At 41.9% G+C, this 22,066-nt stretch overlaps 1 protein-coding gene across 2 annotated transcripts in view; it reads left to right on the forward strand.

Moving 5' to 3' along the window:
- Positions 1-22,066, forward strand: part of LDAH (lipid droplet associated hydrolase) — a 185,015-nt gene that overhangs the window by 38,916 nt on the left and 124,033 nt on the right. For both annotated transcript variants that reach the window (XM_045011873.1, XM_045011872.1), the window contains exon 3: positions 10,419-10,553. In XM_045011873.1, the coding sequence (XP_044867808.1) occupies positions 10,419-10,553 (135 nt within the window). The remainder of the gene's footprint in view (positions 1-10,418; positions 10,554-22,066) is intronic.

Here is a 22,066-nt window from a genome sequence, read left to right on the forward strand (position 1 = left end):
TGAAACCAGGGGCGGCTCCAGGCCCCAGCACGCCAAGTGTGTGCTTGGGGCGGCAAGCCACTGGGGGCACTCTTCCGGTCGCCGCGAGGGCGGCAGGCAAGCTGCCTTCGGCGGCACCCCTACGGGAGGTCCGCCAAAGCTGCGGGACCAGCGGACCCTCTGCAGGCACGCCGCCGAAGGCAGCCTGCCTGCCGTGCTTGGGGCGGCAAAATGGCTAGAGCCGCCCCTGACTGAAACTATCAAAAACACAAACACTTTCCAGTTTTTGATATTCAGGCCCCTGGTACAAGGTTGGGAGACCTTCAGTTTACATTTGAAAACTTAAAATTCAAAGATGCAAAAAAATTAATTGCTTTCTCCCCCACCTCCACGAATTCCACACCAGTGGTGGATAAAATAATAGAACCATTTGCTATGCAATGTATGATAGTCAAATAAAATTGTGAGTACATTGTTTTTTAATGTTTTTAAGCCATAACTTTATTGCCTTATGCCATTCGGTGGAGAGAAATATAAGAGTTTGTCTGCCCATTTGTAGTATGTCCAACTCCATTTGGATTTATCTTGCCCTCTTCCGTTGTATTGGCTGCTACCAGTTTTGTTTCATTGGGTTATTTTTTTTTCCAACTTGCTCCATATACTTTATTAAAAATTATATTATACCGTATAACCAGATTCTGCCCAATATTAATTTTTGTGCCATTTGTGAGTCTCTTTTCTTCATTTCTCTTTTCAAGAAGATTGATTTCCCTTAGATCTGATTCGGCTTCATTAAAGCCAGTGGCAATGCTCCCACTGGCTTAGGACCCAACAAGTTTGGGAAGACTCCCATTGGCCTCAGTGGATTTTGGATCAGGCCATTTGAAAGGAGTAGGATCTAGCCACATCCTAAGTAACACTCTACATCACATTTACTGGCCTCCTAATTTTATCTTTTGTGTGATGATTTTATTTTAAAAAACAAACAGATAAACTGAGTTCTAGCTTTGAAGTCAGTTATTGTGCTTTTTGGTTAGGGACTAGTAAACCTAGAAAAGATTATCTGGAAATGTTTAAAGGGCATTCACAATTAGTCATTTGGAATATTTTTCCAGAATGCTACAGTAGAACCTGAGCGTAACGGACACTAGAGTTACGAACTGACCAGTCAACAACACAAGTTCAGTGGTTTGAGCATTGGCCTGCTAAACCCAGGGTTGTTAGTTCAATCCTTGAGGGGGGTCATTTAGGGATCTGGGGCAAAAATCTATTTGGGAATTGGTCCTGCTTTGAGCAGGGGGTTGGACTAGATGACCTCCTGAGGTCCCTTCCAATCCTGATATTCTATGAAAAATCATTTGGAACCAGAAGTGCAATGAGGCAGCAGCAGAGACCCAAAAATAATAATAAAAAAAGCAAATACAGCACTGCATTAAATGTAAACTACTTAAAAATGAAGGGAAAGCAGCATTTTTCTTCTGCATAGTAAAATTTCAAAGCTGTATTAAGTCAACGTTCAGTTATAAACTTTTGAAAGAACAACCATAATGTTTTGTTCAGAATTACGAACATTTCAGAGTTACAAATAACCTCCATTCCCCAAGTGTTTGTAACTGAGGTTCTACTGTATAAACAGATTAATTTCATAAGGTCATTGTCCTGCAGAGAATAAAATAGAAAAGTAATTGGATTACCTCAATACAGGTTGACTAATGTTTATTATATACATAATAAATATGTGTGTGTATATGTATATATGTGTATATATATATATATGTATGTATGTGTCTGTGTGTGTGTGTGTCTATATATATATATAATATATTTTATCAAATATCTGGGTGGTTTTGTTGGGTTTTTGGGTTATGTGTTTTTTTTCTTTATCTTTTGTATATTATCTGACTCAAAAAGTAATACAGAAACTAATATTAAAAATACCTTGGTCATTCAGCAGGGTGCCTGACTTATTTGAAAACAAGACTTGAATTTGACATTGTTTTAGATTTCAAATAGGAAAATTACAAGTTCATTAATTTCAAGGAAAAAAAGTTTATACTAGGATTTATTAAACCTATTTTCCCCTTATTCTTGTGTCCATAAAAGAGTATTCGTCCTGGGCCAGGTCTTCAGCTGGTATAAATCAGTGTAGCTCCATATCGAATGTTGCATTTATACCTCATGAGGATCTGGTCCTATATCTTTTTATTTAAGTTACATGGTACATTGCTACCTTGATATAACGCCACCCGCTAAACACGAATTTGGATATAATGCGGTAAAGCAGTGCTTCAGGGGGGCGGGGTTGCACACTTCGGTGGATCAAAGTAAGTTCAATATAACACGGTTTCACCTATAACACGGTAAGATTTTTTGGCTCTCAAGGACGGCATTATATTGAGGTAGAGGTGTACTATTTAGTGTCACCATCTGACTTTTGAGTGTTTACATATCAAGTCATTCAGTGGCCCTTTGGGAAGTTGTGAGGATCACCTTAAGAGACTACTGCATCCTGCTAAACTTTTATGCTGTCTGTCAGTCTGATAGCTTCCTCTTAACTTTTTTCTGCCTCTAATAAATATGAATTTGGAATATTGCAAAAGTTTCAGAAGGAATCAATTTATTAATTTACATCCCATGACTTGCCATGTTTATGTACATTTAAAATCTGGGTGAGTTGAAGGTAATTATTGAAATATGACATTGCACTTGATAAATGTAATGCACCTCTTCAGTACTGCTTACTAATGTCTATGTCCAAAGGTTTTGCAAAGGCATATCTGGGATTTCAAACTTCAGTTATCTGTAGCCTACAGTGGCATATGCTCTTACTCATACATGGAAAATCAGGATGCGCTGTTCTGTTGTGATTTCTAGCCCTCAGTCCATGGAATTGATTCACAGGCACAATTGGTTAGCTGGTTAGATTCAGGCATGTTAGTTAGGCTGGCAATGAGATCTCTCACAGGATGGTACAGACCTGATTCATCCTACAGATGGAATTTAAATATGTAGGCTTCCTACCGTGACCAGGTGTCCGGTTTTTGACTGGACCACCCACTTGAAAAGGGATCATGGCGGCTCTGGTCGGCACCGCTGACCAGGACGTTGACTGTCCGGTTGATGGCACCACACAGTGGGGCTGGCAGGCTCCTTGCTAGCCTCCGCGCAGCTGCCAGGAAGCTGCCAGCATGTCCCCACTCCGGCTCCTACGTGGAGGGGCAGCCAGGAGGTTCCCCATGCTGCCACCACCGCAAGTGCCGCCCTTCCAGCTCCCATTGGCTGGGAACTGTGGCTAATGGGAGCTGTGGAGGGTGGCACGTATGGACAGGACAGCACACAGAGCCACCTGGCTGTGCCTCTGTGTAGGAGCTGGAGAGGGGGACATGCCACTGCTTCTCAGAGCTGCTTGAGGTAAGCACTGGCGGGAGCCTGAACCCCTGACCCCCCTCCTGGGCCCCAGCCCCCTCCCCCAGTCCTGATCCCCCTCCCGCCCTCTGAATCCCTCAATCCCAGCCTGGAGCACCCTCCTGCACCCCAAACCCCTCATCCCCAAAGCCCGCACCCCTAGCTGGAGCCTTCATTCCCAACCCCGTGCCCCAGTCCTGATCCCCCTCCTGTCCTCTGAACCCCTCAGTCCCAGCCCGGAGCACCCTCCTGCACTCCAAAGCCCCAGCCCCACCCCAGCCCCGGCAGCCCCAGCCGGAGCCCTCACCCCCTCTCGCATCCCAACCCACTGTCTCAGCCTGGAGCTGCCTCTTGCACTCTGAACTCCTCATTTCTGGCTGCACCCCAGAGCCTGCACCCCCCGCCAGAGCCCTCACCCGAGCCCTCTGAGCCAGCCAGGTGAGAGTGAGTGAGTGAGGGTGGGGAGAGTGAGTGATAGAGGGGGGAGGGATGGACTGAGTGGGGGTGGGGCCTCAGAGAAGTGGCGGGGTGTGGGAGGGGTCCTGGAGGAGGGGCAGGGGGAGGGGCATGGATGTTCTGTTTTGTGCAAATTGAAAGTTGGCAACCCTAAGGCTGCCCACTGTTCTTTGATTACTTTGCCATGTGGGTTCTACATGCCTCTTCACACACAAAATAGCCTGATTCTTATCGCTATCTGGGCAAAAATTCAATATGTTTAGAGTTCAGGAGGGGAAGAAGTGGGAGCTTGGGGAATCTCAGGGACATAATAAGCTGTATTTACAGCAGGTGCTTGATAGAATCCCTTTGAGTTTTCCACTAGTCTGTAAATGTGGACAAGTGACTGTAGCCGCAAAATGCAGATTAGGTCCCCTGTTTACATAATGGAGGCAAAAACTATAAGGTACACTTCAACCGAGTTCATAGCGCCATAGTTATGATGGGTCAAAATGAAGCCCGCTTGCATGTGTTTCTGCTTAAGATACTTGCAGTTGCCTGCACTTTGGCTGTGTTTAAGGGAAAGAATAAAGGAGAGAGATCATCATGCCCTTGTATGTGCATACAGGTAAGAAATGAAAGTTAATTGACAAGAGCTAATTATGATGATCATTTGCATAAATATAATATACATTTGATATATCTTATTTGCAAGTCCTTTGCCCAGCATGTCATGGAAACCTCTGTTTCCCTTTAAGGCCTGATCCGTTTGTTTGAGGTTGTGTGGCAGCATTGCTATTGTTTATCAACAAAACATTGGGGCAGAACTCCAGATGGTGTAAATTGTCAGACCTCATAGCTAAATACCATGGGGAGAAAATACCAGATACTAAAGGGCTCTTTAATCTACCGGAGAATGACATAACAAGAACTCATGTCTGAAAGTTAAAGCCAGACAAATTTAAATTAAAAATAAAGCACACCTTTCTAACAATGCGAGTGATTAACAATTGGAACAAATTACCAAGGGAGGTGATGATTCTCCATCTCTTGAGATCTTTAAATCAAGACTGAATGTATGTCTGGATGATAGGCTTTAGCCATGCAAAAGTTTATTGAGCTAAATGCAGGGGTAAATGGGTGGAATTCTCTGGCCTGTCTTATACAGAAGGTCAGACTAGATGATATGATAGTTCCTTCTGGCCATAAATCCTATGAAACTGAGAGTTTATTTCTACTCCCCCAGTTTTTGTGCCATCTGCAAACTTTATCAATGGTTTTGTTTTCTTCCAGGTCACTAATAAAAATGTTCACTAGCGCAGGACCAAGAACTGATCCCTGCAGGACCCCACTAGAAACATCCATTAGATCAGTGTTTCCCAAACTCAGGATGCCGCTTGTGTAAGGAAAGCCCCTGGCAGGCCGGGCCAGTTTGTTTACCAGCCACGTCCGCAGGTCTGGCCAAGTGCAGCTCCCAGTGGCCGCAGTTCACTGCTCCAGGCCAGTGGGAGCTGCGGGAAGTGGTAGCCAGCACATCCTTCGGCCCGTGCCTCTTCCAGCAGCTCCCATTGGCCTGGAGCAGCAAACCACGACCAGTGGGAGCTGCGATCGGCTGGACCTGCGGACGCGGCAGGTAAACAAACCATGCCGTCCCGCCAGGTGCTTTCCCTACACAAGCGGCATCCCAAGTTTGGGAAACGCTGCATTAGATGATGATTCCCCATTTGCAATTACATTCTGAGGTCTATCAGTTAGCCAGCTCTTTATTCATTTAATGTGTGTCAATTTTATATCGTTCTATTTATTAATCAAAATGCTGTGCTGTACCAAGTCAAACATCTTACAGAAGTCTAAGTATTCCCGTGAACAGTGGTACCTTTATCAATCAAACTTGTAATCAAATCCAAGAAAACAAAATCAAAATATTTGTTTCTGTTGTGTTCACTCCTTATCAATAATTGATTTGATATTTTTGAAAATATAAAAACCATAACAAAGAAAGCACAGTTGGGGACATCTGCTTAATATGTACTTCTTCCTATTGCTTAGTCTTTGGAACTTGAAACTACCACCATACATGAATGATTCAGTTGCCCTGAGGTGGTTGAGAAATGATGTGTTGCTCAAATAAACTTGAGTACCCCGCAAATGGTGAAAGTTGATACAGCATATTGCATTCACTCAGGGTTTCCATTTTTCAACTGTTACTTGCTGGGATAAAGAAATTGAGATATGCTGCATGGTTTTTGTTTTGATGCTATTGGAAAATCTGTGGAATGGACAAATGAGCAGTAGTGCATTGCTCCAGGAGCATTTATCGTAATAAACTTTGGCAGTTCATCCCACAAAGTAAATAAAATTTAAACTGTTTAATTAGATAATATTTTGGTTGCAACAGAAGAGCTCCTAAAACTACAATTTTGGTCACAAACCAATGCACAGACTAAAACTCATTGTCTTTCATTGATATGATACTCCTGCCTAGGAAACATTTGTTACCTTGTAATTGTGATGCATGAAAATGCTTTGCTTAGATTCCTTTTGCACTAAAAACAACAACCCGGTCCCCAAAAAATCCTCCTTTACTGACAGACACCTGACTAGGTAAAGCTGCTGAACATTATGCTGGGGTGTAGAAGTTTGAAATACAATAGGTAATAAACTCCACTGGCTTGGGGATTGCAAATGTTACCCTTAACTGGATGCTTAAATTTGTCTCCGGTGAAGCTGGGAGTGTGCTTCCCTGTGTGGGTAGACAGACACATGGTAGCTCTGCTTGAGCTAGCATGCTGGATATAACGGTGTAGCTGGGGTGTCATAGGTGGCAGCTCAGGCTGGCCACCTGAGCATGAGCCCTCCTCGACCCCCTTGTTATGTACTTGAGCAGCTGGCCCAAGTTACTGCCTGTGCTACCCCAGTCATACTGCTATACTCAAGCATGCTAGCTTGAGCAGAGCTAGTGTGTGTCTGTCTACCCGTGCTCGGGCTGTAGACGTGCTCCGTGTGTGTCCGTCTACCCAGCTGCATTGTAGACATACTCTGAGAGGCTTCCATTTTGCACCACTTCTGAGGCTTCGGCATTGTGGCTTTTCGATCGTGAGTGAGGTGCTATTGTCTGCTGGCAGTTACACTGCTGCAAATCTGGAGCAACTCCATTGGAACTGAAAGCTCAGTAAGCATTTTGCTTATAACTATTCTTCAGTTTGCTATGGAATTTCTCTACTACTAACTACTAGCTGCTAACTATTCTCAGTTTGCTTTTTGTTGGTTAAAACCTTGACATGCTGTTGATTTCTCTTATTAAGAAGCTCACTTTGTGGCAATGGTTCTCATTTCTACCCTTGCAAGACATTTTTAAGTATCAGTAGCTATTTTAACAATTGACTGCCAGTATTTCTTTTATCCTGAGCAGGTGCTTATAATGAGCGTTCGGGGTGGGGCGCAGTTGCCTGCTTTTTATGAGTCTTATCTCTCTTCTCTGTCTAAAATAAACTTCAGGTAGCAGCTCCATTTATCAGAGGATAGAAATCTCCTTTGTCTCAGAAAGGCATTAGTCACAGGTGCCATGAGCTATAGAGAGGATTTAACACACAGCCTGACAACAACCCTATAAACACTTCAAACTTTCACTATTCTTCAGCGGGTGACTGAAGCATGAGAATACTTTCATACTAGCTGCCCTAGTTGATGATGGGAGAGAATGTGTAAAAGCTCTGGACATTGTAAGATTGTTTTTTTTCTCTTTAGTTGTTTTTGAGTTAATAAAGAAAATAGAAACGGGTTGAAAATGGATATTGGAAGCATTCGGAGAGGAAAATATCTGCTTTGAGGTTAACTGGATTCCTTGACCATAAAACACCTTAATGCATTGTATTTCAGAGTTGAAGTATAATGCAGGAACATTTCTCAGTGACCAGATACACTATATCTTTGGGTAGCTTCTTTCATCTTCCATCTTGCTGAAAGACAGGCTTCCTTTTTTGTAACGTGAGTTCAAGATGTTTGTCAAGTGGTGCCTAGAGTCCTTTTCAATATCTTTCTACCTCTCTACATGAAGCATTTTTAAGGAGTGCTGTATAATTAAAGCATTTCGGTAGTATGTATTTTTGCATCTTTTTTTATTTTCTCATAAATAATTGTTTAATCAAAAATCCTTTTTTTTGTTTTGTGTTTTGTGTTTTTTTGTTTTACTTGACATGTATGATGTAGCTCAGTTGTATAGAATTGAGACATTTAGAAATGGACACATTTTTAACTTTTCCTAATCATTTTTTCCAGATGCTAATATAAACCTTGTAGTGCTTCTTTGATTATACACACAATATTTTTATCGGTTTGCATTGTAATTTTGCTATTGAACATCATGGGCTTGAATACACAAAATCGTGTTGAGTGAAGTCTGTTTAGATCTGTACAGTTTAGTAACAATACATTTATTTTTAGAATAGTACTTCTATTAAACTTCAAACAGTCAGACCTAGCGCAAGCAATTAGCTAGAGATAAGTCAAAAAGAAAGTGCACATTCAACATATTTTCTAGGGAACACCTCTTTGCAGGGCAGTGTATTTACTGTATAATACTTGAAGAATAAAAGGGCTAACGTGAGAGCTTTAAAATAAATGAAAATATGCAGCACAGAAAGAAAAGGAGATGGAATAAACTTAGATCTGATCTACACACTTTTTTGTACCTGTAAAACTATTTTGCTTAGGTGTGTGGGTATTTTTATCAGAATAATTGTACAGGCACAACCCTTAGTGTGCACGCAGTTATGCTGATATAAAGGAGCCTTATACCAGGATTATTTCCCTTCCGGTGCCTTTATACTAGCGTAACTGCATCTATGTAAATATGGCTGTACTGGTATAACTGTACTGGTATAGTTACTGCTGTACAATTTTTGTCTGCAGAGAAGCTCTAAGTGGTGTTCTGCTGATAGCACCCACACTTTAAGTGCTACTGAAGGAAAACTTGCTGATATACCCTTAATGTCATGGTGCACTGTACACATTTTTAATGGGCTGTATTCTGAATTTCTCAGTCACCAAAGGCTGGAAGTTTAGCCTGAGAAATGGAATTAGTGAATGTTGAGTTTGGGTTTCACGCTATGTCCCTAAAAATAATAAATATTGTGAATGGAATTTTCAAAGGCCCCCTCAGGGAGTTAGGCATCTAAATCACATTCAGTTTCAATGGGAGTTAGTCCCGTGGAGTATTTGAAAATACCAGCCTGTATTTTTAAATAAGTATTGGTGATAATTAAAAAATATATATTACGGTGCTTCATCTTGAAATATACTTGAAAGCTGCTTCTAGTTTATAGGCATTGAGGTGCTGCATTGCCATCCCCAAGCAGCGACATTCATCTAAATAACATAACCCTTCGTGTGAAATAATTATGTTAATATAACACAAAAGTTGCAAAATTAATCACTGAAAAGACAGGAAATACCAAAGTTGAGGTTGCATGCCCAACAGATTTCATGCAATCTAATGAGCTGCCAGCGTGGACATGATCTAAAAATGTCTCATCTACTGGACCAAAAAATACCTTCACATTCCCAGTGTGACACATCAGCTTTTAAAGAGATAAAGGAATGTTATGAAGTTTCAGAGAATGGAGTAGCAGAACGTCTGGTATCTACATCAGTGTGATATGGAGAAATCATTGTGATGTTTTCATTCTGCACTCATCAGTGGGTTTCCCCAGAGCTAACTTTATATTGTCATTGGTATTTGTTAGTATATAAGGTAGGTATAATTTATATGAGTTTTCAGACACAGTTAACCGAAATCAAGAGGGTGGACAGGGAAAGCAGCTTGACCTTCAATGGAAATAGAGTTATTGCTTTCAGGGTGGGTAACAATGCACTTTTCACTGTGGTTACTCTCTCAACTTGTCAAAATATACGGTACCCATGGTCTGTAGAATTGAAGCAGTTTGGTACTGTAGTGAAATAAGGTGTACAGAAATATCAGAGGTACGAGACATAAGCAGGGGCGGCTCTAGGTTTTTGGCCGCCCCAAGCAGTCATGCCCGGGAGGCGCCCCCGAGCCGCGGGAGCAGCGGACCTCCCGCGGGCATGACTGCAGAGGGTCCACTGGTCGCGCGGCTCGGCTGGACCTCCCGCGGCTGCGGGCGGTTCGCAGGTCCGGCGGCTCCGGTTGAGCTGCCGCAGTCATGCCTGCGGGCGGTCCAGCCGAGCCGCGGGACCAGCGAACCGTCCGCAGCCATGCCTGCGGGAGGTCCACCGGAGCCGCCGGCCGAGCGTCCCCTCCGCAGTCATGCCTGCGGCAGGTCCGCTGCTCCCGGGGCTCCGGTGGACCTCCCGCAGGCATGACTGCGGCAGGTCCGCTGCTCCCGGGGCTCCGGTGGACCTCCCGCAGGCATGACTGCGGCAGCTCCGCCGGCCCAGCCTGCCGCCCCCCCGGGAAAGGGCCGCCCCAGGCAGGTGCTTGCCCCGCTGGGCTCTGGAGCCGGCCCTGGACATAAGAACATAAGAAGACGCAACAAATGTTTGTTTTGTACAGAACTGTGTTGTCATTTGTCAGTTGTTCTAAGATCAACATGAACACACTTGTGTGTTTTTCTTGTCAGGTAACCCAGGACTGGCAGGCTATTACAGGACCTTCATACGGGCATTATACCATGGACTAAACCGGCGGTACCCAGTTTGGGTTGTGAGCCATGCTGGGCACTGCAAGCCCCCTAATGGCATGGGAATGACACAAGGTACTGTACTGTAATTTGTAACTTACACAGATTTTACTATAGCAATGATTTGTCCTGCAAAACCTATGTTTATTAATATCACTTAACACTCCCTTGGCACTATTCATCTTTGGAATGCCCTGCAGACATTCCCTCAGAACAGCCTTGTGAGGGAGAAAGTACTGTGAGTGGTCTTATTATCGTCTCTAGGCTCCTCTACATGAGATAGCTGCTGTGGGTTCACTGAAACTGATTTAAACTGATCTTAGTTTTATTGTCGCAAGGAATGTAGACACTCTTAGTTCAGTTTAAAGCAGATTTATTTTGGTTTAGCATAAATCAATGAGGGATGGATTTAAGGTAATTGGAAATATTTTGGTCAGAAACCAAAAAATTAAAATGTCTATACGGTGATTTGCGCTGGTGCCACTAGATTTATCTTAAAACTGTTTTTAAATTGATCAGGGCAACTCTAGTGTGTAGACAAGACCTCTGTCTTATAGACAGAGGGAGGGATGAGAGAGAAGGAGCACAGTGAAACAGCCCTAGGCCATGGAAGTAGTATGGCCATATCCAAAACCAAGGACAAGGGTTCCTGGCTCCCAGGCCTACACCCTGACCAGTAAATGGTACTTCTCTGGTCTTAAATTACTTTCTTAACTCTTAGACAAACCTGAGCATTTGCTCTTTGTATTTACACCTGCATGAAGCAGTTTTCAGGATCAGGGACTTAACAGCAGAAATGTTTCAGGCCGCTTTCCTTACCATAGCATTTGCACCTGAGCTTTTGAGCCTTAGTATTTGCTTCTGTAATTTCAAGGTTGAAAGTGAAATCTGAAACCTAATGGTGTTTTTGTCAAATTGCTACTAATCATTCCGGTCAAATGTCAAACTCTAAGCCAAACATTAGCACTTTGGCAGTGGGAGATGAGAATTCCCCATGCTTCCAACTACTAGCCATACCATAATATATGTTAGGATCTGCACTTCCTGGTAAGCCTGCAGCACCATGGAGTTAATGAAAGTATAGAAAACTGTTGAGGGATGGCTACAGAAAAAAATTAATGAAACGATGCAAGGTTTTAGTGTAACTTCTTGTTTATTTTATTAGGAGCAGGAAGTTCAAATCTTATCAGTGTGAATTTAAAATTTATTTCAAAATATTCCTAAGGCAGCTTTTTCAAACTAGTCTTCTAGGAAATCTAAAAATGTTAATAATTTTTTAAAAATTTGTATTACTAAACTGATTTCTTGAGTAGGGCTGCAAGCTACACTCTGTGATAACACATTAAGAATGTAACAACAAAAATTCAGTTAATTTCTTATTAACCCGAGGGAAAATGCTAAACAGCTAGAAGTCCTCGAGTTAATCTCATTATCATAATCATAAACTGAGTGCAAGTGGGGAAACAGATGTTGGTCAGTGTTGGGAGAAAGGAGGAGAAGAGGAAATAATAAAAAAGTAAATTTTGAGTTATTAGAAGCTGATCCCCTTTCCTGCATTTGTTTATTGCAACAAATGCAGTGAACTAAATCATGAATTAATTGCAACTGCTTTATCTGAAAACTGCAAACTAAAGCCTCAAATGATGGATTAAGAAAAGAGGAAACCAGAATGAATCTCTTAAAAAAAAAAAAAAAAAAACCATTTGCGAAATGTATCTGAGGTGCTGCAGTGTGAATAACCCACCAAAGTGCCTTAAAGAGTCAGCACAAGGAAAATGCAGTCAGATCACACCTGCAAGTGTACAGTGCAAAAATATAAAATACTCATATTACACAATACACTCATGTTACACAATACACAGTTGAAAACTGAGGGAGGTGGGAAACCTCAGAAGAATGAAAATTCCTATTCATTTGTCAGGATGCCAAAAAAAAAAGTGTCTTCACTGCTGTGTAACACACACATGCAAGCGCATTCCTCTCTCAACGCTAGGGTATGGGTGACTTTTCCAGTGATACTGAGTTTGACTTAAACATCCTTACTGTTTCTTCATTGTGTTCGTTCAGTTTTCAGAAAACAATATTTTATATTAAGTTTGCTCTTTTCCAAAGAGGTCTAAAAGCCCATTAGAAATTATGGGGCAAATCCTGACTTCCTGTGTAAGGCTCAAGTAGCAGGGTGCCTTGTTTGGCCAAGGGGAATGGAAGGCTCTCCATAGACTGTGGGTCAAAATGGCTGCAGTCTCCAATATGGTATCTAAATCTTTTCTGCCCCTCACAAAGGGGTTTGGTGGGTACAGGTGATGGACCTGTTTTCTATGACCCTCCCCCTCTCATGCCTCCTACGTCAGCCCCCAACATACATCTTGCAGCATTCTGGATAATAAAACCCCTGAGGAACACAAATCTATAGGCACAGGCGGAAAGGATCCTGCTCTCTGCTGCTGTTATCTATTGGGCCCTGAATTTCTGGAGAGTAGAGTGCTAGAAACACAATTTAAGCCTATATAAATGCTGCAGGAGGATGGAAACCAGGTGGATAACTGACACACTACACAGCAATGGAGGAAAAGGAGAGTTTGCCCAAGAATACTAGGGCTTAGATCTTTTTTCTGTGGACTTTTTCACATCCCCAATAAGCACCAACAACCTCTAGTTTTAAGTTCTCATTTGAAAGACCCACACAAAGAATTTCAGGAAACCCAATTTCAATACAGACGCGCCTCGGGTTACGCAAACCTGACTTACAGAAATCCACAATTACAGAAAAAGTTCTGTAAGCTTTTTTTTTTTTTATATATATATATATTTTTTTTTTCAGAGATACATTCCCGACTTATGCAAAATTCGACTTACGCAAGGCGTTCTGGAACAGAGCGCATGCGTAAGTCGGGGAGCGTCTGTGCTTGGGGAGGGTGAAAGGATAAACTGATTATGCTAGTAATTAAACATGTGGTTCAAGAGTCTTTCAAATCTGAGCCTTAGAGCAGTAAAAAATGTGTTCTTTTCAAAACCTCACGCATCCTCAGAAGAAAGGAGGCGCCATCCCCTTGTTGCTCAGCCTTTTACACATAGAGGACAAAGTCTACCAGAGTATTTGTCGCCTTAGTGGAAAGATATTGTGGTCAGGCTGTAGTCTCTTAAAGAATCTCAGAAAGGATCTAAGGCTGTATTTTGCTCTGCTGTCAGCTGTCTAATCTTTCTCCCTTTCATGGGGCAAGGCCCCATTCCACAAAAGTGCAAGCAACATCTATGGTATTGCTACAAGAAGTTCTACTTGATATCTTACATGTTTGTAAAACGTTATGCTTTGGTGTAAGATTCCTCCGCTGATGTATCCTTTGAAATGGTGGTTCTTCATTCAGTTCTCCTCACACCCTCCTCCTACTTGACTGCTTGTCAGTCACCCATAGGGACTAGTACTTGAAGAAGAAGAGACCTTATAGTAACTGAAGGTTCTTTTGAGATCAAAGAACCTTGTGGTTCTTGTCTGTGTTCCGCTACCTATCCTCCTTCCCCTCTGCTTCGGACCATCTTTTGGATCGTGACAGAGAAGGAACTAAAGAGGCTGTTGGTCTGCCCCTTCCTGTATCTCCTAGGTCGGGGGCATGAGGTGAGTGAGGACATATATGTGGCCCAATGGACACGGCTTGCAAAATTTCAAAATCCACATGCTCCCGGCATGTGGAGTGCCTGCGTATGCCCAATGGAATACAGATCGGGCCATGCATGTTGAAGAACCTCCAGTTACTATAAGGTAAGTAACTTTCTCTTCCCTTTTGTAAGTTTCATTCTCTGTTTGTTTTCCTAATAGTCTAAGGAGAGCTGACAGATGCACCAGCATTCTGTACTTTCGAATAAGAGACACCGATGGTAACAAAATTGTTGTTAGCAGTGCATGTTGCTTAGCAATTTGATTGTGAATGAGATGTTAAATAACCCTGGCTGAGATGATTTAGTTGGGTTTGGTCCTGCTTTGAGCAGGGGGTTGGACTAGATGACCTCCTGAGGTCCCTTCCAACCCTGAGATTCTAACCCACCATTTGCTGCTATGGCTTCATGTAAAGCAGTAATCATATGGCATCTAGTAAAGGAGTTGTCTCCTGTTATCCTTGCCTCCTGATATGGATTGAAGCAAAGAGGCTTAGCATTGACCAATTTGCATGATGCTCCCAGTTCGGAGGTAGATATGTTGAGTTTTAACTGATTTAAGTTATATGTTTCTGAACGTTGAGTTTAATCAGTAATTCCGTATTATAATTCTACTTTTAGAAACCAGTTGTGCATAAATTATTCATAATTTTGACTTTCACTTAGCCAGAAATCAGTCTTCCCTCTTAGTCAAAAAGAGTGGCTCATCTTCCGGCTCAGCTGTTATAAAAATCCTTGTAGGCTGCACACTGCTGTGATTGTTCACTATATATAGCACCTGATGCTGGAGTGTTTAAAATTGCAAAAAGGAGAGCAGCTTATGAGCACTTTCTTGGACACACTGTTTAAAAATCAACATAATCTATATATGCTGTATAAACGTTTGCAGAATCTTAAAGGTGTTGCTTTTTCCTTTGCAGTGCCTAATATTGACACTTTGACTCATAGTTTTCCTAATGGTTAATGTGCTTGAGTCAGTCACACAGATGCTACCTATGAACGGCTTCTTTTATAATGTCATAAACACTGACTACTTATTTATCCTGGCAGTTTTGTCTGCTACGTGAAATGTATTATGATGCCTTTATGAGCTGTAAGTTTTTGGACATCAGTTGGTTAATTTCAATTTAAAATACAGGTTTGTAAGAAACAAAGGGGGAAAAAAGTATGAACCCAAACAGATCATAATTCAGATATAGCAATGTCTGCCTTTAATTTAAAATAAACAGTGAAAGTATACCCATAATTAGTTTATTTGTCCAAGTTTGTATGGCTTCTTTTAGCATGTCACTATTAAAAGGGATTTGCATTACTTTTCTTTGAGATTTCCGGTCACATTTTGATGAGAAATGTAATCTTCTACAGCTCACAGAGTAACATGTTAGGCTTTGAGAAAGTTTATTTAAACTACAAGTTAGTGCTTTTCCTATAAGAGGCTTTTAAAAATACATTGCAGCTCAAAGCCCTGGCTGTCAAAACAGAGGCTACTGCCTGAGAATGGATGTCAGTTTGTATTTTCATAGGGATTAAATAGGTGGGCCTTTGAGTTACTAGCAAGACTAAATGCGGGTAATGATGGTGTATAACTGGCATTTAGGGAGCAAATAGAGTAAAAATGTGCAGTGCTTGATATATGGAAAATGTTTACTCTGAAAAAGAACAGTGGGTAATTAAGAAAAGAATGGAGGGAAATGGTTCTCCAGGAAACAGTTAATTACTGAAAGAGAATAGTACAGATACTTTAGCATAACTTTGTAAATGATATGTAATTATTTTCAAATAACTTCTTTTTTAAAAAATTACAAAAGTTCACCAAAGATGCAAATGAGAATTGCTTGAGGAATGAGGTACCACTGCACATGAGTAAGTTGTGGCAGAAACTGGCTCTGTTTATACCTTGAAATGTCCATGCTGCTACCAAGAAATACAACCTGATTCTGATCTCACAGCATTGTAGCTCGGGAGCATCTCCATAATGTAAAACCTATTTGGGATCAGAATCTGGCTTAAAATAGTCTTTGCAGTCAAATTCCTCCTCTATTATTTTTCTTAAAATTAATTCGTATTGTTTGGAAAATGAGAGATGAATCTATTTATTTAGAAATGGAATTCCCGCCATCTTAAGTAGTTCAGTGGTCTTTTGTTTACTTCGTTATAATTTTCATCCACATTTTACAGGCCAGGATCTGGGGCACTGAGTCTTGTCCAAGTTCACGCTGGACGTCTGTGGAAGAGCTGGGAATTGAACCAAATCTCCATAGTCCCAGCCCATTGCCTCTGCCACTGTAGATCCTTTCTCCTGCATGCAAAGTGCCCATAGTGCTCCATAAATAATAACAAAAGGTGCAGACAGTATCAGGGTTGGTAGGAAAAAAGTCTCTTCTAAAGCATTCAAACTAAGTGCTTGTTCGTTCTTTTGAAACACTCCACTCTGCTTGGATTTTAACCCTGTCTTTATCTCCAGATACATTTGTATAAATAAAGTAGACACACATAAGCAGCCGTGCATTACAATTGCGTTCCACAAAGGTGTTTGATGACTTGATCAACAATAAGGAATACAATGTCCCAGGCCAGAATATGAATAAAAATCCAGTGTTTCTTCTTCCCAAAACCCCAAATGAAATTGTCTTCTGCAGATACTTTTCTGTGTTGCATTATAAGGTCAGAAAACTTCTATTTGAATTTTAAATCTTTAGCTTCTTTATTATTGGTTTATTAATGTATGGTAGTACCCATAATATGTTAGGTGCTATAGAAATATAAAGTAAGGTATGATCCCTGCCTTAACGAGTTTATAATCTAAGACATAAAGTAGACAGATGGACAGGTGGTACACCAAAGAGGTAAAACGGGTAAAGTGGTTATTGGTAAAACAATGTCTGATTGTCTATATATAAAACCATTATGTTATCTCCTGTCAACTATTCTATTGAAAGATGAATCTAGGCAAATTCAGACTACAAATAATGTTTCTTTTTTTAACAGTGTGTAATTAACCATCAGAACAGGGGTCGGCAGCCTTTCAGAAGTGGTGTCTTCATTTATACTCTCTAATTTAAGGCTTCGCGTGCCAGTAATACATTTTAACGTTTTTTTAGAAGGTCTCTCTATAAGTCTATATATTATATAACCAAACTACTGTTATAGGTAAAGTAAACAAGGTTTTCAAAATGTTTCAGAAGCTTTATTTAAAATTAAATTAAAATGCAGATCTTATTAGTTTAGTGTGATCCTTGCCCTTGCTTTTCCTTGCTGAGTTTTCCAATGTCTGGCGTGTATTTGGATACTTTAAGCTGCCCACAGGCTTCTGAGTGATCAGTTGTTAACCAGCTTCGAGAGGGATAGAGGGCAGATTTCATGTGTGAAAATACCTGTTCACACAGGTATGTAGATCCAAATGCTGAAAGCAGTTTTCTTCAAACAGTTAAATTTCATTGGCAGGGACGTCCAGCAGGTCAGAAGAGAGGCCCCACGATCTCTCTCGGTAGCTTCAAGTGCGCTCCGCAGATCCACAAACTTTGATGTCCACACTTCTGAGCTTTATAACTGAATGAGTTGCATTTTGAAATCTTCAACACCCATCCACTGAAATACAGACTTTTTTTTACAAGTCACTTTTGTTGAACTTTTCAGGTTTAATTAGAAAAGAAAGCATTGGGCCAAATTGCTGAAAATCTTGAAATCTCTCAGAAAATTCTGATTCCAGATCTTGCATGTACTTTGCAATCTCATCGACATTGACAGTGCAATGTGTCAATAGCTCTTTTATGAGTTGGAAGTAGCAGAAAGTAGAAGTTTGAATATCCCTCGAAAAAACTGCTAGTTTCACAACAAATGCTTCCAGGCTTTATAAAGATCCAGAACTGTTTGCCCTGCACCCTGGAGACAGAGGTTGAGTTCGTTTAGGTGAGCAGTGATATCAGTTAGAAACATGAGCTTACACAGCCATTTGTCATCATCCAGTTCGGGGTAGTTTTGTTCTTTTTCTGACAAAAAGGCCTTGATTGCATCAAAACAGTTTACAAAGCACACCAAAACCTTGCCACAACCTAGTCACCGAATGTTGCTGTGAAGTGGGATGTTGTTATAAGCACTATCCATCTCTTCTAGCAGTGCTTGAAATTGTCTGTGAGTCAAAGCAGATCGAGCAACAAGGAAATTCACAATTTGCACCACTGTATTCATCACATTATTAAGCTCTGAATTAGAAATTTTAGCACACAGGTTTTCTTGGTGGATGATACTGTGAAATTTGACTGTCAGATGGCCAATTTGATCTTCAAGTAACTTTACAAATCCCTTCTGTTTTCCTACCATGGCAGGAGCACCATCTGTTGTCTCACACAATATTTTTCTGATGTTAACTCCTTGTTCTTCAAAATGGTTTACAAAACTTTCCAGTATATCTTCCCCCTTTGTTGTGCCATGCAAGGGTTTTAGGCAGCAAAGTTCCTCTTGGATTTCATTGGAAGGACAATATCTTGCAACAACTGCCAAACGTGGAACATCGTTTATATCCACGCTCTCATCAACTGTAACACTAAACACTGCTGTGTCTTTCAATGCAGTCATCTGCTTTTCCTTAATGTTTTCTGCCATTTCACTTATGCGTCTCTCAAGTGTTCTGGCAGAGATGGGCAGTTCTTTTATTCTAGATATGATTTTATCATTGTTTGGCAAATCATTGAGCAAAATCTCTGAACTGCTGAGAAACTTTTTATATATTCCCCATCTGTAAACGGCTTTCCGTTTTTTGCAATGCACTGTGCAATCTTGTAACTTCCTTCTGTAGCTTGATTTTTACTTACACTTAAGCTTTTAAAAACACTGCTTTGCTTCTCATAGGCTGCTACTGCCTTTTTGATCGATTCAGTCTTGTCTGCTTCGTCAAGAAAGGTTTTCTCGTGCTTCGTTTCAAAATGTCGAACACTTGATGTGCGACAAACAACACTTTCATAACAGAAAACACAAATAGCACAGTCCTTCTTTTCAGTAAATCCAAATGTGACTGTCCAAGCAGGCTGAAATGATTGGACATCTAGCTTCGCTTTCTTAGGAGCTGCCATTTTGTCAGTTGTTCACTTAAATTCTCAGTGGGGAAAAAAATGGTGATAGAAGGCAGGCACAAGGTCAGATGCAGCGTGGTCTGAGAGACCCAATTTTAAGATGGGGGTGCAGAGCTGCACCCCCTCTTGCCTTGTGTGCAACCCTCACTGTCCCAGGCTGGGGACAGTACGCCACAGCAGGGAGGTTGCAGAGCACTGATCCAAGGCCAGAAGCAGAGCCCAGAGTGGCCTGCTGGGACTCCAGGCCGGAAAGCAGGCTGAGCAAGGCTGGAGATCCAGACCCCGGCTGGCAGCAGGTCAGTGACTGGAACCCCAGATCTGCAGCTGAGGTGAGTGGAGCTGGCTGCTGGTAGGGTTGAGCAGGGCCGGAGGCCTGGACCCTGTCTGGCAGGGGGCCTGTGCTGGAACTCCAACTGAAGCAAAGTGAGTGGGGCTGCGGCGGGGACCCCGGCTGGCCAGGGGCCAGCAGCGGGAACCCCAGAGAGGCGGCGGGCTGAGCGGCTCAGCCCACCTCCACTCTGGGGTTTCGGCTGCTAGCTCCTGCCAGCCGGGGTCTCAGCCAGCTGCCAGCCTGGGGTTCTTTCACCCAGGCGAGCAGCGGGCGCTGAGTGGGACCGGCGGCGGGACCCCGGCTGGCAAGGGGCCAGCAGCAGAAATCCCAGAGCGGCGGCGGGCTGAGCGGCTCAGCCCGCTGCCGCGTGCCATCAAAAATTGTCTTACGTGCCACAGGTTGCCGACCTCTGCATTAGAGCAATTTACCTAGAGATGTGCTGTATTATCCATCACTAGATATCTATTGTCAAGGGTTCCTTCCCCACTCTGAACTCTGGGGTACGGATGTGGGACCCATATGAAAGACCCCCCCTAAGCTTATTTTTACCAGCTTAAGTTAAAAAGTTCCCAAGGCACAAATTCCACCTTGCCTTGAACAGTATGCTGCCAACACCAAGTGATATAGACAAAGAATCAGGGAAAGGATCACTTGGAGTCCTATTCCCCCAAAATATTCTCCCAAGCCCTGCACCCGCCTTTCCTGGGGAAAGCTTGAAAATAATATCCTCACCAATTGGTACAGGCGAACACGGACCCAAACTCTTGGATCTTAAGAACAATGAAAAATCAATTGGGTTCTTAAAAGAAGAATTTTAATTAAAGAAAAGGTAAAAGAATCACCTCTGTAAAATCAGGATGGTAAGTACTTTACAGAATAACAAAACACTCAAAACCACAGAGGATTTCCCCGTTAGGCAAAACTTTAAAGTTACAAAAACAGGGATAAACCTCCCTCTTAGCATAAGGAAAATTCACAAGCTAAAACAAAAGATAACCTAATGAATTTCTTTGCTATTACCGGTACTTACTATTTCTGCAATATTAGATGCTTAGCTTAGATATGGCTTAGGGCAGGGAAAATACATCTCCCTGGTTTCTTGTTGACTCCGAGACACAGACAAAAAACCTTCCCCCACAGATCTGAAAGTATCTTCTCCCCTTATTGGTTCTTTTGGTTAGGTGCCACCCGGGTTATCTGACCTTTTTAACCCTTTACAGGTAAAAGAGGAATTAACCCTTTACAGGGTAAAGAGGGATTTTATGCTACCCTTAGCTGTATGTTTGACATCTATGAATCAAGATTGATTGACTTTCTTAACGATATGCTCTAATTCATCCAGATGTTATGGGTGAAATTCTTGATGCAGGAATTACTGGATGAAATTCCGTGGCCTCTGTTATGAGGGAAGACAGCTAAATGATCATGAGGGTTCCTTCTGGCCTTACAGTCTATGGATTGATAATCAGTCAGTTAATTTCATTTAAACTTCATGGTGGAAGAGCGTATTCATGAGCATGTTAAGGGTTGAGCCAAAGCCCTTGAAGGTTACTAGAAATCTCTTCATTGATTTCAGTGGGCTTTGGGTCAGGCCGTTAATATGGATAGGGTAGTCCAACACATTCAGAAAGTAGGTTGCATGCTTAAGTGGCAGCATGGAAGAAGGCCCAGGAAAGGATAGTGGGAGAAGCAGACAAACAGCACCTGAAGATATGGAGAGCTTTAGGTTACATCCTCCAAAATGGTAACGTTCTGATCAGTGTAAAACAATGATAGTGAAATGGGTTTGTATGTTCTCTCTTGCTCTATGGGAACATTTGGAAACTCTATGCTATGTTATTTCTTTGGTTAATTGCCTCTTGGCTCTGTTTTAGGATTTACTATCTGACAAAATGGAGTTTATGGGTCCATTTGTAAATCCTCTCTGTGTAACTAATATTGGAACAGATTCTGCCTTCGGTTACAATGATATAAATCCAGATCAACCCTAAATTAAGTCAACAGAGTTACTCTGGATTTACACTAGAGTAAATCAGGCGGAATCTGGCCTATTGTGTAATATGTTGGATCATTGTTTGTCTGCCAGATGACACAATATGAGGGTGTGCATGAATGACAGAGAAGGGCCATTCATTTGTATAATCCTATGATTAACTATTCTGCTAGGAAAATGGCTAAAATAGTAGTCTGAAGAAGACAAGGAACACTGTGTGCTATAATAAGGGAGTTGCATATTATTTTAGGATAGTGATTCCCAAACTGTGGTCTGTGGGCCACTGGTGGTTCCCAGGCACTTGCTGGTGGTCTGTGGAGAGCTGGTAGATCAGGCAGTGTTGGCTCTCACACTTGTTTCTACTTGCTGAGCTGTAGTAATGATAGCTAAGAATACATGCAGTACTTTTCTAATAATATTTTTGTGTGTGTAAGCAATTACCATGGTGGTCACTATGCCACCGCTAATGGGATTGTGGCCTGCACAATGGAAAATGTCAAGGGAAGTAATCCAATGGAAATGTCATATTACAGGAAAATCTAAA

Source organism: Mauremys mutica, chromosome 3, assembly GCF_020497125.1.
Source record: "Mauremys mutica isolate MM-2020 ecotype Southern chromosome 3, ASM2049712v1, whole genome shotgun sequence".
NCBI classification, from domain to species: Eukaryota; Metazoa; Chordata; order Testudines; family Geoemydidae; genus Mauremys; species Mauremys mutica.